General features: G+C 40.2%; 1 protein-coding gene across 1 annotated transcript in view; it reads right to left on the bottom strand.

Annotated features, from left to right (window-relative positions):
- Nucleotides 1-16,443, bottom strand: part of KHDRBS2 (KH RNA binding domain containing, signal transduction associated 2) — a 1,203,795-nt gene that overhangs the window by 538,180 nt on the left and 649,172 nt on the right. The window contains exon 4 of the mRNA XM_053710406.1: nucleotides 15,927-16,073. Coding sequence (XP_053566381.1) covers nucleotides 15,927-16,073 — 147 coding nt within the window. The remainder of the gene's footprint in view (nucleotides 1-15,926; nucleotides 16,074-16,443) is intronic.

Genomic DNA, 16,443 nt, shown 5'->3' on the forward strand with positions numbered 1-16,443 from the left:
TTGATAATAGGAGTAAATTAGAAAGTTGCTTAAAATGTCATGCTCTATCTGAATCACGAAAAAGAAAAAAATTTGGGTTCAGTGTCCCTGACAACTAGTCCCATCCAAAGTAAACGATACACACCCCCAACTCTCAGTTTTGAACTTTGGTTCACTTGTCTTATGGCAAAACTATAACAGAATTTATGCTTACCTGATAAATTACTTTCTCCAACGGTGTGTCCGGTCCACGGCGTCATCCTTACTTGTGGGATATTCTCTTCCCCAACAGGAAATGGCAAAGAGTCCCAGCAAAGCTGGTCACATGATCCCTCCTAGGCTCCGCCCACCCCAGTCATTCGACCGACGGACAGGAGGAAATATATATAGGAGAAATCATATGATACCGTGGTGACTGTAGTTAGAGAAAATAATTCATCAGACCTGATTAAAAAAACCAGGGCGGGCCGTGGACCGGACACACCGTTGGAGAAAGTAATTTATCAGGTAAGCATAAATTCTGTTTTCTCCAACATTGGTGTGTCCGGTCCACGGTGTCATCCTTACTTGTGGGAACCAATACCAAAGCTTTAGGACACGGATGAAGGGAGGGAGCAAATCAGGTCACCTAAACGGAAGGCACCACAGCTTGCAAAACCTTTCTCCCAAAAATAGCCTCCGAAGAAGCAAAAGTATCAAATTTGTAAAATTTGGCAAAAGTGTGCAGTGAAGACCAAGTCGCTGCCTTACATATCTGATCAACAGAAGCCTCGTTCTTGAAGGCCCATGTGGAAGCCACAGCCCTAGTGGAGTGAGCTGTGATTCGTTCAGGAGGCTGCCGTCCGGCAGTCTCATAAGCCAAACGGATAATGTTTTTAAGCCAAAAGGAAAGAGAGGTGGAAGTCGCTTTTTGACCTCTCCTTTTACCAGAATAAACAACAAACAAGGATGATGTTTGTCTGAAATCTTTAGTAGCCTCTAAATAGAATTTTAGAGCACGGACAACGTCCAAATTGTGTAACAAACGCTCCGTCTTTGAAACTGGATTCGGACACAAAGAAGGTACAACTATTTCCTGGTTAATATTTTTGTTAGAAACAACTTTAGGAAGAAAACCAGGCTTAGTACGCAAAACCACCTTATCTGCATGGAACACCAGATAAGGAGAACACTGCAGAGCAGATAACTCTGAAACTCTTCTAGCAGAAGAGATTGCAACCAAAAACAAAACTTTCCAAGATAGTAACTTAATATCTACGGAATGTAAGGGTTCAAACGGAACCCCTTGAAGAACTGAAAGAACTAGATTTAAACTCCAGGGAGGAGTCAAAGGTCTGTAAACAGGCTTGATCCTAACCAGAGCCTGAACAAATGCTTGAACATCTGGCATAGCTGCCAGTCGTTTGTGTAGTAAGACAGATAAAGCAGAAATCTGTCCCTTTAGAGAACTTGCAGATAATCCTTTCTCCAAACCTTCTTGTAGAAAGGATAGAATCTTAGGAATCTTTATCTTGTTCCATGGCAATGCTTTGGATTCACACCAACAGATATATTTTTTCCATATTTTATGGTAAATTTTTCTAGTTACAGGCTTTCTTTATTGAGCGACTTTTCTATTTCTTCGAACCTGAAACACGCTGCCGTAGTGACAGGAACAATGCATGAAATTGGTTGTAGAAGGTAACCTTGCTGAACAAAAATCTTTTTAAGCAAACCCTCTAATTTTTTATCCATAGGATCTTTGAAAGCACAACTATCTTCGATAGGAATAGTAGTGCGTTTGTTTAGAGTAGAAACCGCCCCCTCGACCTTGGGGACTGTCTGCCATAAGTCCTTTCTGGGGTCGACTATAGGAAATAATTTCTTAAATATAGGGGGGGGGGACAAAAGGTATGCTGGGCCTTTCCCACTCTTTATTTACTATGTCCGCCACCCGCTTGGGTATAGGAAAAGCGTCGGGGGGCACCGGAACCTCTAGGAACTTGTCCATCTTACATAACTTCTCTGGAATGACCAAATTGTCACAATCATCCAGAGTAGATAATACCTCCTTAAGCAGTGCGCGGAGATGTTCTAATTTAAATTTAAATGTCACAACATCAGGTTCAGCTTGATGAGAAATCTTTCCTGAATCTGAAATTTCTCCCTCAGACAAAACCTCCCTCATGGCCCCTTCAGATTGGTGTGAGGGTATGGCAGAACAATTATCATCAGCGTCCTCTTGCTCTTCAGTGTTTAAAACAGAGCAATCGCGCTTTCTCTGATAAGTAGGCATTTTGGATAAAAGATTTGCTATAGAGTTATCCATTACAGTCGTTAATTGTTGCATGGTAATAAGTATTGGCGCACTAGATGTACTAGGGGCCTCCTGTGTGGGCATAACTGGTGTAGACACAGTAGGGGATGATGTAGTATCATGTTTACTCCCCTCATTTGAGGAATCATCTTGGGCAATATCATTATCTGTGGCATTACTGTCCTTACTTTGTTTGGACACTATGGCACAATTATCACATAAATTTAAATGGGGAGACACATTGGCTTTCATACATATAGAACATAGCTTATTTGATGGTACAGACATGTTAAACAGGCTTAAACTTGTCAACAAAGCACAAAAAACGTTTTAAAATAAAACCGTTACTGTCACTTTAAATTTCAAACTGAAAACACTTTATTACTGAATATGTGAAAAAGTATGAAGGAATTGTTCAAAATTCACCAAAATTTCACCACAGTGTCTTAAAGCATTAAAAGTATTGTACACCAAATTTCAGAGCTTTAACCCTTAAAATAACGGAACCGGAGCCGTTTTTACATTTAACCCCTATACAGTCCCAGCTATATGCTTTGCTGAGACCCAACCAAGCCCAGAGGGGAATACGATACCAAATGATGCCTTCTATAAGCTTTTACAGTGATTCTTAGCTCCTCACACATGCATCTGCATGCCTTGCTCTCCAAAAACAACTGCGCATTAGTGGCGCGAAAATGAGGCTCTGTCTATAACTAGAAAAGGCCCCCATCTGAAAAAGGTGTCCAACACAGTGCCTGCCGTTTTTCTAAACAATCCCCAAGATTATAATAACCATTATTAGTTAGAATCTGCATAATATGCCTAGTAAAGCAATCGTTTTAGCCCAGAAAAATGTCTACCAGTTTTTGAAGCCCTTTTTGAAGCCCTTTATTCTTTTATGTTTAACTAAGAAAATGGCTTACCGGTCCCCATGAGGGGAAATTACAGCCTTCCAGCATTACATGGTCTTGTTAGAAATATGTCTAGTCATACCTTGAGCAGAAAGGTCTGCTAACTGTTTCCCCCAACTGAAGTTACTTCATCTCAACAGTCCTGTGTGGAAACAGCAATCGATTTTAGTAACTGTCTGCTAAAATCATCTTCCTCTTACAAACAGAAATCTTCATCCTTTTTCTGTTTCAGAGTAAATAGTACATACCAGCACTATTTTAAAATAACAAACACTTGATAGAAGAATAAAAACTACATTTAAACACCAAAAAAACTCTTAACCATCTCCGTGGAGATGTTGCCTGTGCAACGGCAAAGAGAATGACTGGGGTGGGCGGAGCCTAGGAGGGATCATGTGACCAGCTTTGCTGGGACTCTTTGCCATTTCCTGTTGGGGAAGAGAATATCCCACAAGTAAGGATGACGCCGTGGACCGGACACACCAATGTTGGAGAAATATATATATATATATATATATATATATTTATTTATTTTTTTAAATATGTTTTACATGTATTTTGTGAAACTTTTATTTTAACCCTAACACTATACTTCAGGTCTCAGATAATTCTCTTAGCGATATTTTGGCTTCCTCAAGCACAACACATAACTTTTAACTTGTAATATGAGCAATGTTTAGCATAGTTGTGATATCCATTGAAAGTATAGGGAGTGCAAAAGGGATGTTAGCCAAGCTAAACCTTCTCTGGTAAATCTGTGTTACCAAGGACTTGTAATATTAGTTAGCTTGCTAATTTTTGTGTGGTCCTGAGATATTGCCCAGTCAGTAGCACTCAGTTTGTAATCTGGGCCAGAGTTGATAAATCACAACAATTACCTATAAGAATATTTAGATAGAAGGTCACAGGAACATTAAAGATTTTGATAGTAGTGATAATGCTGCCGCTACTAAATTATAAATGACCCTGTTAATTTAATACTTTGGGCCTGATGATCTAAAGGTCTCTGGGCTGGCAAGACTATTAAAGAATACTCACAAGTACCTATATTTCCCTGGTGGAATGCAAACAGGGTGTCTCGCTAACGGGCGTATACTGCATGTTTGCATGGGAAGGAGATGCATACATTTAGCCACCAATCAACAAGTTCCTAAGCTTACAGTCTTGTGTTTCAAATAAAGATAACAAGAGAATGAAGAAAAATTGCTTTTAGGAATAAATTAGAAAGCTGCTTAAATTTGCATGCTCTATCTGAATCATGAAAAAAAATTGGTTTCATATCCCTTTAAGTGAATAATTAATCCAAATATTTTTTTTTTTAAAACAAGCTTTATTGAAACAGATGCAAAGAAAGAATACAATAAAGTCACACAATATACCACTGTGTACCGTTAGCAAACGCAATGAACATAAGAAGATTGCTTTTTAACACTTTGTGACTAAAATTCAAAACATAAAGCAAGGTCTGTAAAATATACACTCCTGAAGAGTCACAGGATCCCCCGAAGGATATAGAAAGCTTGGTGGTATTTGAAACATTTACAGCATGAAAATTTCAAACTTGTACATACAACATATTACCAAGAGATTACTTAGGGAAGAAAAGAAAATAGAGAGTCGTAAAGAAAAAGAAACGAAGAGCGGTGGAGGGAGAAGGGAAGAAGGAGGGGGGGGGTCACATCCTAGGGAGAGGTGAAGGGAGGGAAGAAGCGGAGAGAGAGAGAAAAAAAAAGGTGGGGGGGAGGGCCCTGCATGATGGTATTCTATAGGGGGGTCCCTTTCCAGGCAGCCAAAATCATATCATGGGAAGCAAGTTGGTTAATTTTAAAATAATGCAGTCTCTCCAAATTTAATAAGTCATCTACTGAGGAGAACCATTCATCAAGGGAGGGGGCCTGGGAAGACTTCCACTTCTTAGGGATCAATCTCTTAGTCCCCGTGATCATGATCAGGAGAAGGGCCCTGGTGAACTCATCTTTGGTCTTGGGAAGGCGAAGTAACAGTATGGTCTCAGGGGAGTCCGGGACCAAGACCCGAGCTCTGCGGGACATAATCTCAATAACAGCCGTCCAGAACTCTCTCAGCTTGGGGCATGACCACCAAATGTGGAGCAGGGAGCAGCCCCTCCAGCAAAGAGGGCTGGCTGATGGAAAGTATCTATGCAGTCTTTCTGGAGTATGATACCATTTGGTTAGGAGTTTTAAGTGTATCTCCTGGACAGTTGCAGAGACAGAAGAGCGCTTGGCAAGAGAGAATGAGCGTGTCCAGTCCTCTATATCATAGGTGTTATTAAGGTCTTTGGCCCAAGTCAGAGTGTAGGAAGGAAGTTGAGTATCAGGTGGCAAGAGTAATAGCTTATATATCTTCAAGATCAGCCGTTTGGGGGGTACTGTGTAAGTGCAGAGAGTTTCAAAAGGTGTAAGGTCTCTCATAAACCTGTCCCTATGCTTGTGGTGAGTGAGAAAGTGCGAGAGTTGGTGATACCGGAACCAGGATGAGAATAGAGCGCCAAATTGTTCAGACATGTCAGATTGGGAGCGAAGTTTACCTGCGTGCAGTGCATAGTGTAGAACGCCCTCTCGGAGGCTGTAATTTGTACTCATGCGGGTCCCCAAAACATGATATGGGATATCAGGGTTCTCTATGATTGGAAGCAATGGGGAATATGTCGAGGAAATGTGGGTAGAGGTGGGTAAAAGTCGGTCCCATTCCTGTAGAGTAGTGAAAGTAAGATGGTATTTCTGCACCAGGTCAGGGCGCCTAGAGGGAGGGATCCAAGCTAGGATGCCGACATTGTGTAAATTAAAAATTTGTCCGTCTAGTCTGACCCACTGTTTTTGGGTAGTGTTGTGCGACAGTTTGACCAGCCTCTGTAAAAGAATTGCCCGCCGGTATGTGGCAAGATCTGGGAATCCCAGAGCGCCCCTATCTCGGGGGAGATATAATGTCTTCCTGGGGATTCTTGGTTTCACCCCAGCCCAAATAAACTGTTCTAATAAGCGTTGAAGCTGGGGAAGGAAGTCTTTGGGTAAAGCTATAGGAACAGTTTGAAGCAAATACAGGATACGGGGTAGGATGTTCATTTTAATTAGGCTTACTTTACCAAGCCAGGACAACATTTTGTTTAACCAGGAGGACAAATCATTCGCGATTTCACTACGTAGGGTAAGGAAATTATTTTTAAAAAGGTCTGAGGGGTGGGCGGACAGAAAAATACCCAGATATTTCAATTTGGAGGTGGATATACGTATGTGGTATTTTTGGGCTAGGCTCTGGATTTGTTCCGAGGGGGCATTAATGTTCAGGATTTCCGATTTGGTTAGGTTGAGGTGAAAGTTGGAGAGTTCCCCGTATTGTGATAGTTCAGCTAACAATTCTGGGACTGAGGAGTCTATGTTGGTGAGTGTATAGAGGATGTCGTCTGCGTAAAGAGCCTGTTTGTAGTCTGTGTCACCCAGCCGGATCCCGCTAATTTTAGGGTTGTCTCGAATTTTTTGAGCTAGCGCCTCTATTGAGAGGGTGAAGAGAAGGGGAGACAGGGGCAACCCTGTCTGGTGCCATTCGAGATAGTGAAGGTGTCAGATAGGGTATTGTTAACCCGGACTCTGGCATTCAGTGAAGAGTATAGCACAAATGCCATATTGATAAAAGGGTCGCCAAAATTCATAGCCTTCAAGACCCGACGCAGAAAAAGCCAATCGACATGGTCGAAGGCCTTCTCCACGTCGGTCGAGAAAAGTACCAAACGATCCCCCGTAACCCGGGCGTGCGATATCAGTTGAATCACCTTGCAGGTGTTATCGCGTGCCTCCCTCCCAGGGACAAACCCACTTGATCAGATGAAATTAAGAAGGGGAGATATTTGTTGATCCTCTTAGCCAGTATCTTAGCGAAGATTTTGACATCCAAGTTTAAAAGAGAAATTGGGCGGAAGTTGGCTGGGGAGGTGGGGGGCTTGCCCTGTTTAGGGATAACCATAATGTGCGCCTCGAGGGAGGAGCTGGCCAGTTGGGGGTTATTTATTAAGCTATTAAATAATTGTAGCATGTGGGGGCCAAGTGTTTTAAGGAAAACCCGAAAGTATTTCGGTGTGAGTCCGTCTGGGCCTGGGCACTTTCCTGCCGGAATGTCTGTCAGCGCTTGAGACAGCTCCTCCAGGGTGATAGGCGCATCAAGAGAGTCCCTGCTGGCTGAGTCAAGCTGTGGGAGGTCTATAGAAGATAAATAGTCATCTATCTTATTAAGCCGAACTACTGTGGGAGGTCTCTGCGTACTGTCAGCGTCTGTATGTGAAATGTTATACAGCCTTGAGTAGTAGGAGTGGAAGGAGGCAGCTATTTGCTTAGAGCCTCGTACTGTTGTGTCGTCTTCTTTCTCTAACAAATGTATGTGGGATTTAAGCTGTTGTCTGCGAATGCTCCTGGCCAGCAATTTGCCAGGTTTGTTACTCCCCTCATAATATTGCTGTTTCGTAGAAAGAATCTTGCGCTGATAGATCTCAAGTTGGTGTTGTGTGAGAGCTAGTCTGGTTTCCCTTAGCAGAGTGCCTGTGGCCTTATCTAGAGGGTCAGTTTTGAGTATGGACTTTAACTCTGCCACTCTTTCCAAAAGTTGTGTCTGTTTCAATCTGTGTTGCTTGACTATGTGGGCCTTGTGTTTGAGGAATTCTCCGCGAATGACACATTTGTGGGCCTCCCAGAAGCAAGAAATAGAGGTGTGTGAGGGTGTATTATGTGATAGATAATCGGTCAAGGATTTTTGAATGTCATCTCTCACGTCCTGTATTTCAAGCAAGTGGTCATCAAGTCTCCATATGTAAGTCGAGGGGGGCAAGTCAGGCCACAAAATACTGCAAGTTAGAGGAGCATGATCGGACCAAGTGATGGAGCCAATCTCGCAGATGTCAACCATGTCTAATGCTGCAGAGTCAAAAAGAAAATAATCAATACGTGAGTATTTGTTATGTGGAGGGGAGTAATTAGTATAATCGCGACCAGAGGGATGGTGAAATCTCCAGACATCGTGGAGTTTGAGACTTGCAATGGTCGTTTTGACAGATTTAGTTATTTTATTGGAGACATTAGATACGCCTCCGGGTGTGTCCACCCGGGCGTCAAGAGGTATGTTAAGGTCTCCGGAGAGAAACACCGGGCCCTTCACCTGATCCAAGACCAGTTTAGAAACTTTGGTCATGAAACGATGTTGATCAGTATTTGGGCTGTAAACTGTGATCAACGTAATTGGGTGCTCATAGAGCAGTCCAGTTAGTAACAGAAATCTGCCATCCGGGTCTTTGATTGTGTGCATGATTTTTAGAGGGCTAGAGTGGTGAATCAGTATACCAACACCACACTTTTTAGACGTCCCCGAGGCAAAAATTGCTGTTGTGTATTGTTTGTTAAACCACCGGGGCTCATGACCTCTGCGGAAGTGAGTCTCCTGGATAAAAAGGATATGGCTATGGAGCTTGTTAAGCTCTCGAAAAGCTATAGATCTCTTACCTGGATCGTTAAGTCCCTTGGCGTTGATGGTGGTAAAATTCAAACCATGGGAGCCAAATTTGCTTACTTTGTGAGCCATCCTGCAGGAGGGGGGGGGAAGGGGAGGGGAAGGAGGAGGGGAAAGATAAGAGGGAGATCTAAGGAGTTAGAGTGTAGAGAGGGACAAGAGAGGAGAAGCAAAGAACAGCGAGCACTAGAGGCAAGAAGAGGGAGAGAGAGGAAAAGAAAGTAAGGTAAAGGTTTCCTTGGAGAGTACCAGAGGAAAAGATTAAAGATGAGAGAATAACCTCACGAGCGTGAGTAAGAAATAAAGTGAACAAGGGGAAATAATCCCCAGAACAGCATACATTAAATAACATCAATAAGCATCCAGCAGGCAAAACAGCCTCTGGATAGCGTAGCATTGCAGCACAAGGGAAGGGGAGGGGGGGGGGGGAAATAGGGAAAAGGGATGAAGGGGGAATGATAAAAAAGGGGAGTGGGGGGGGAGGAAGGGAAAAGAGGGGGGGGAAGGGGGAAAAGGGGAGGGGGGGAAGGGGGGGGAGGGAGAGAGGAAGGGGGAGAGGGAGAAGGGCAGCATGAAGGAGGGAGTTATTTACCTTCTAAGGCACAAGTGAGAACGTCAAAAATGCAAACAGGAAAATGTTGTACTAGCTGAAAAATCTTATAAAGGCACTTATGAAAATGCTAAACATAACAGTAGAGAGTATACAGTAATTACAATAACAGCATGCAAATGAGAATGGGAACCTGAGTGTAGACTTTAATATATAGCCTATTTATTAGAGCAAGTGGCAATCTAGGAATGAGGTACTGGCTAACTCAGAGAGTGTTAAGCGCTAAAAAGGGTTATAGAATCGGGTAGTGTTATGGGTATTCTAAAAGATTACTCAGGGAAGGTGCAGGTAGTCCAGGCCTACAGGCTATAGTGCTATCAGTTCACTACGGCCCATAGTAGAGCCATAATGCAGTGTGCAGTTATCAAGAACCATCAAAAGGATACAGAGTTCTAAGTGTTAGAATGTAAGTTCCATTCTCTGATGAAGAAAGGTGTCTTTTGGGAAGGCAATGTCTCCTCAGGTAGATAAGTGTGTGGCTTCATTGTTTGGGAGGTGTTGTGGGGCATTGTCTGCAATGGAGAGACTTGCAAAGAAAGCCTGCGGATCAGAGCCAGGGCGGAAAGTCGCTGTTTTATTGTGCCAGGTAGCCGTCAGGGATACCGGAAAGCCCCATCTGTAAGGGACCTTGTGTGCTTTCAGTCTCTCTGTAATGTGTGATAAGTCCCTCCTTTTTAGTAGGGTGACCGGGGACAGGTCTGAGAAGATTTGTAGTGCCTCTCTAGCATATTGCACCGGTTGTTTGGTGCGGGCCCATTTTAGGATTTCATCCTTGTCTTTGAAGTTTAAGAAACGGACGATAATGTCTCTGGGGGGTGAATTAGGGGGCGGCTTGGACCGTAGTGCCCTGTGTGCTCGCTCCAAAGGGATGTCAGGAGATGATGGAGTATCTTTTAATGTGCGGAACAGACTTTTGCAGGTAGCCTTCAATTGCTCCTCAAGTTGTTGCAGCGGCCTCTATTATCAAGATCCTCAACTTTATCAGACAACGTTAGAATGGTGTCTGATTGCTGCTGTACAGTGTGCTGCAATTGTAGAATAGAGGTGGCTGCAAATCTCAGGGCTTAGTTCCCATGCGGCACAGGTTTCGGGCTTCCAGTGATGCCGAGGTTATGCACGCTCCCTCTGAGTAGAGAGCTCCGGAGCGGTCTGATCCGATCTTCCTGTCCCTCAGCTTGCTGACCGGTTGATAGGGGATGTGCTCCCCTAGAAGCAGGAAAAAATTAGAGGGGAAAGGTGCCTAAAATTGAGCGTATGCTGTTTAGGGAATTAGGAGCCGATTCAAAACCCAGCCATCTGCCTGCGTGGCTAAGCTCCGCCCCCATTAATCCAAATATTTTTATGTTAAAGGAACCAGTAATTTACATGTGCTAAAGTTAAAATACATTATCTTATTTTTTAATAAAACTATTTTAAAAAATAGGACTTAGAACTGGAACAGCAAGAAATAGGTGCTAGTAAAAAATGCCAAGCAGGGCAAGTCTTAAAGGGATGTAAAACCATTTTTTCCCCTTTCATTATTCAGATATAGGGGCCTATTTATCAAGCTCCGTATGGAGCTTGAAGGCCCGTGTTTTGCTGGAGGAGGCGGGAGGAGGGCGGGAGTGGGTGGGACCACTCGGCCACGCTACAGTGAATTAAGGTCATGTCACTGAGGGGGAAGGAGAGAGTAGGGGCAATGAGGGGGATCCCATGTGGTATCCATTAACTGAAAGGGATCTGGGAGGAGGAGGTGGTAGTGGATTGAGGGGGGGCAGCTACACTACATTTTGCCAATTTGGAAGCAAACTAGGTACTGGCAGACAGCTGCCAATACCTAAGATGGTGGCAAATAGGTAGAGGGGGGAGAGTTAGAGAACTTTTTTTGGGGGGTCAGGGAGGTTGGTGGGTTAGGGGGGAACCTACACTGCAGTAAATATATTAAAAAAAATATTTAAAAAATATTTTCTGCCAGTACTTAAGATTACGGTGACAATTATAAGGTGGGGGAGGGAATAGAGCTGTTTCAGGTGGGTCAGGGAGGGATCAGGGGGTGGGATGTCAGGTGGGAGGCTGATCTCTACACTAAAACTAAAATTAACCCTACAAGCTACCTAATTAACCCCTTCACTGCTGGGCATAATACAAGTGTGATGCACAGCGGCATTTAGCGTCCTTCTAATTACCAAAAAGCAATGCCAAAGCATATATGTCTTCTATTTCTGAATGAAGGGGATCCCAGAGAAGCATTTACAACCAGTTGTGCCATAATTGCACAAGCTGTTTGTAAATAATTTCAGCGAGAAACCTAAAATTTTTAAAAAGTTAACTTTTTGTTTATTTGATCGCATTTGGCGGTGAAATTGTGGCATGAAATATATCAAAATGGGCCTAGATCAATACTTTGGGTTGTCTACTAAAAAAAATATATAGTTTTGATAGGTAAATATAAAAAAAGCTCTATTTCTGTTTAAATGTAGTGATGGCAAAAATGTTAAAAATGCTCTGGTCTTTTAGGGAAGTTTTTGTCTGAAATGACCAGTCCTTAAGGGGTTAAAAATATTATACACATTTGAAGAATCTGGTTTATTACTAATTAGAAATTTTGATCTCTCAATTAAAGGTACATAAAACCCCAAAAAAATATTTCATGATTCAGATAGAGAATACAATTTTAAACAACTTTCCAATTTAATTTTATTATTTAATTTGCTTCCTTCTCTTGTTATCTTCGCTGAAAGGTTTATCTAGGTAAGCTCAGGAGAAGCAAAGAACTTAGGATCTATCTGCTGATTGGTGGCTGCACATAAATACCAATTGTCATTGGCTCACCCATGTGTTCAGTTAGAAATCTGCAGTTCATTGCTGCTTCTTTAACAAATTATACCAAAAGAATTATACAAATTTGATAATAGAAGTAAATTAGAAAGTTGTTTAAAATTGTATTCTCTATCTGAATCATGAAAGATAAAAAATGGGTTTCATGTCCCTTTAACTTATGGAACCATATCACTACTGGATATATTAATTCCAATGCCGAAAAAAAAAATATTTGCCTAGGTGTAGCACAATCCACAAGACTCTGCTAAATTCTGCCTGTGCTGAACATATTAAACTGATTAACTTTATTAAAAGTATCCAAGAAAGACAATGGGCTCCATGTACTAAGCAGTGGAGGCTACTTTGGAACCCTTTTTGTGCACGTTTGCTCATGTGAGACCATAAGTTAGTTACTTCTTGCTCATTTGGGCTGATTGACAGCTCATGCAAGAGCACGGGACAACAAGGCATTATTTGTGTAATGGTAATTACAGCAACTGACATACAGTATTCATTGCCTGTTTGACAAGAAGACTGGCAGACACGTTCCTAAGTTTGGGGCCATGTCTGTACATCTTTTAGTACTTCCAGCATAATGTGGCAACATAACTGGTCTATTAAAGTATCATCACTGCAGGCTCAGCTTGCTGCAATCACCTGAGTGGAATGAAAGAGAAAGTTCAGAAAATCCTCTTATCCATATATCAGTTAAGTAGGAAAAAACAAAGATACGTTTCTAGAGCAAAATTAAGTAACTTTCTTCTTTGGTTCTTATTTAAAATTAGTCACACAGGAAGTTTGTATATCAGTCCACAATTAGATCACACTGCATTGGATCTTGCAAGTTTGGACAACTTACCCGAACATGTTCTCATATCCTAGAAGCAGGTTACTGGGGTTTCCCTTAATGGGATACTAAAGTCATAATTAAACTTTCATGATTCAGATAGAGATTTTAATTTTAAAAACACTTTAAAATTTACTTCCACTATCTAACTGTGCAGTCACAGTGTAGACATGCATATGATAAATAGGGCAGAAACATGGAAGAAAATGTGTCAGAAAAAAAACCTACTGCTCATTTGAAATAGGTTGTTCTATTGCATTGTCTTTTTAATATGCATTTGTTGATTTCACAAATGTATTATATTTAATAATCCTTCCTTTTAAGCCCTTCTCTTTCATAGGAGCATGCTCTTCAAGAACAAATTTCATGGATGTCTTAGGCATTTCCCTGGTTGCCTGTGTTTGTAACCTAACAAATGTCTTGTTTTGGGAATAAGATGGGTTTCCTATAATGGTATTAGAAGTAGCTAAATAGAATCTTGCCAGGCCATTTGCAGATATATATATATATGTTTACTTAGCCATTGTAGTATTATATAGACTACATAAAAAATCCTGAAAGAATCAAAAGAGTACCAAGGTTTTCACAATCTGTATTAGATTTCGGGTCTCTAGTTCAGCCGCTTCCATTTCAGATAAGGTAAATCCAACATTTGAGAACTAGGAGTCTTTCCTTCGTTGGACTGCTATTTGTAGAAACACTGGGATCTTACTGCTGTTTTCCAGTCACATCCTGGCTTGTATTTCTGCTTGTTATCCTTTGTTGAAGTCTAAAGGAAGGTAAGCTTATAGGAGCTTAAGAGAGGGCACATGTCTCTAGCAGTCTAAGGCAGCAGTGTTTATAACAATGTAAAACATTGCTAGCAATGTTGGAAAAACTATTGCCAGATGGTTTAAGACACGTGCACGCTCCTGAGCTCATCTAGGATACCAAGAGAACTAAGAAAAATTAATAATAGATGTTTAATTTCATGCACCACCCACTCAATTTAAATTTAATTTTCATTCTACTGTCCCTTTAAGAAATCTAGTTTTGTTATGTTTTTATTGCTATTTCAAAATAAATTTTGGTTCTGGATGAAATATCCTATGTTTTTAAGCTATTTTCCTGTTAATTATTAATTTGATAAAGTATTTTTATTCCATTTTGTGTGTGTTTTGTACATTATACATTTTGTTTACTTATTGTTATAATCTGTTCTCTGTTGTGGAGTCTGCTGTCTGTTGGATCTTTAATCAGGTAACCTTTCATTTAGCAGGGGAAAAAAAGTGTAATATAACATCCAGTGTTTATACTGCTCTTCAGTGTCTAATAATCTGATTCCCATGGAGGGAGTTTTTTCTTTTTCTGGGGTTCATCTTGTTAACAGATTTCTAGAAAGAGGAAGAAAAGGGGGTTTTGTTTTTATGGATTTCATGATTGTTATTGATTAAATGGCAGTTGCTGAAGTACCAATCTCCTTTTCTTGATGTCACTTGACTACTACTTTAAAATTACAAATCCACTGAGCCAGAAAACTACAAAAATCTTTCCAAGTGGCTCTTTCTCACCTAGAATGATGTTTATAAGAAACTCTTGACTTTAAACACGTTTTTCGAAATCTTTTATATACTTATGTAAAAATAAAAACATCCATGGACATTAACTACTTTTGAGAAACTTTAATAATTGCAAAAGTGTGAATGTCACTGAAAAATTAAGACAAATGTTGAGAGCCATGATCAAGTTTGTTAATACATAAACTGAGCAAGTGCATAAAGAATGGAAAAGATTAATGCAAATGGATGAGATATGCACTGAAAGTATCTTAAAATTGTCTTTTAAGTGGTTAAAAGGAATATTAAACACATTGAGATGGTTATATAAAATGATAAATTGTATATATATATTTTTTCCCCTTTTCCTGTAATTTCATTCTGAAATTGTGAGCTTTTCAGTTCCTGTATGAAATGGAAGTGCAGAACACTGTTATATTCCCCACAGTTATTGGCTGCACACTCTAGTGGCCTGTTTATAACTGCCCCTAATTGGCCACTGCAGAGAAAGCAACCTAAGTTACAACATAGCAGCTCCCATTATTTTATAGATACTAAAACTTTACACTTTTTGTGTCAGTATTTAAACAGCTAATGAAACTTTAAAAAAATACATCTACATGTTTTTCTCAAACTCATCTTTTTGTTGAATGCATAATTCGTTTTAGCATTTATTTATTGTTTAGTGTCCCTTTAATGATGTTGCAATAGGAAAGTACAAAAATCCTGCAAAAACACAAGAAAATGCCAACCTCATTTTCTCCAATTTAGAGAAAATCAAAATAGTAAATCTAGATATCATTTATTTATATTATTTGCCTACATCTTTGTCCACTTGCCTCTCCTTCTATTTGTCTGACTGCCTGTGGTTGTTTAAAGGGACATACACATCAATAATTTTTCTTTCATGATTAAGACAGAGCATCAAATTTAAAAATAAAAACTTTCACATTTTCTTTGTTTTCTTGTTATCCTTTATTAAATGGAAATAATACTCATTTGTTAAATCACTGTATATTAGCAGTCTTGCAACAATGGTATACATTAGCTAGAACACTAGATGGCAGCACTATTTCCTGCCATGTAGTGTTTCAGGCATGTGCACGTCACCTACTTAGGTATCTCTCGAAAAACAAGTAACATGAGAACAAAGCTAATTTGATAATAGAAGTAAATTGGAAAAATTGGGTTTCATGTCCCTTTAACTGTCTCTACTTCTGGCTCTGCCTGTTTAATTTATGTCATGCATCTGCCTATCAATGTACAAAATCTGACACATCTATTTATTGGTTTTATGTGTGTGCCCTTTAATCAATTTGTGCCTTGCAATTACATTTCTTAATGTTGATAGTAACATGACAATATTGTTTGAGCTGTCATGGATAGGCTATAATGATATAAGTAACACTGCAAGCCAAATTGACAAATCTGTGACACTTACCGGAACAAGGAATTTTTTAATCTCTTCCAAAGCATGACTCATGCGTGAATAAGCTTCCCCCGGTGGAGCAAACACTTCAATTAATACATGAAGTTCATCACTCAAGTGTATGTATTTTGCTTCTCCGCTCTTTCTTAATTCTTCTTCCTGAAACATGGTATTTATAGCTATAAGAATCCTCTAGTTTACATTGATTTATTACAAAATGGGAACATGTGTACCAGACAATAAATGTGACCTTTTCAGAAATAAATACTGCGGGGAAACTTAACAAAAGAGAAAATTAGACTCTGCTTGAAATAGAATACAGTGCAATATATTAGAAAGTTTTATTTAACTTTTACATATGACGTTATTATTCTGAAATTGTCAGTAAATCAAATCTATATAGATAGTTTGGAAAAAATTATCATTTGTTTTTATACAATAATTACTTTTTAATGTGTACTGTGTGTTCAGATTATAACTGTTAAAACAAGTAATGTGCAAATGTTTTCAGTGCTGAATTTTCACAGTT

Source organism: Bombina bombina, chromosome 4 (genome assembly GCF_027579735.1).
Source record: "Bombina bombina isolate aBomBom1 chromosome 4, aBomBom1.pri, whole genome shotgun sequence".
Lineage (NCBI taxonomy): Eukaryota > Metazoa > Chordata > Amphibia > Anura > Bombinatoridae > Bombina > Bombina bombina.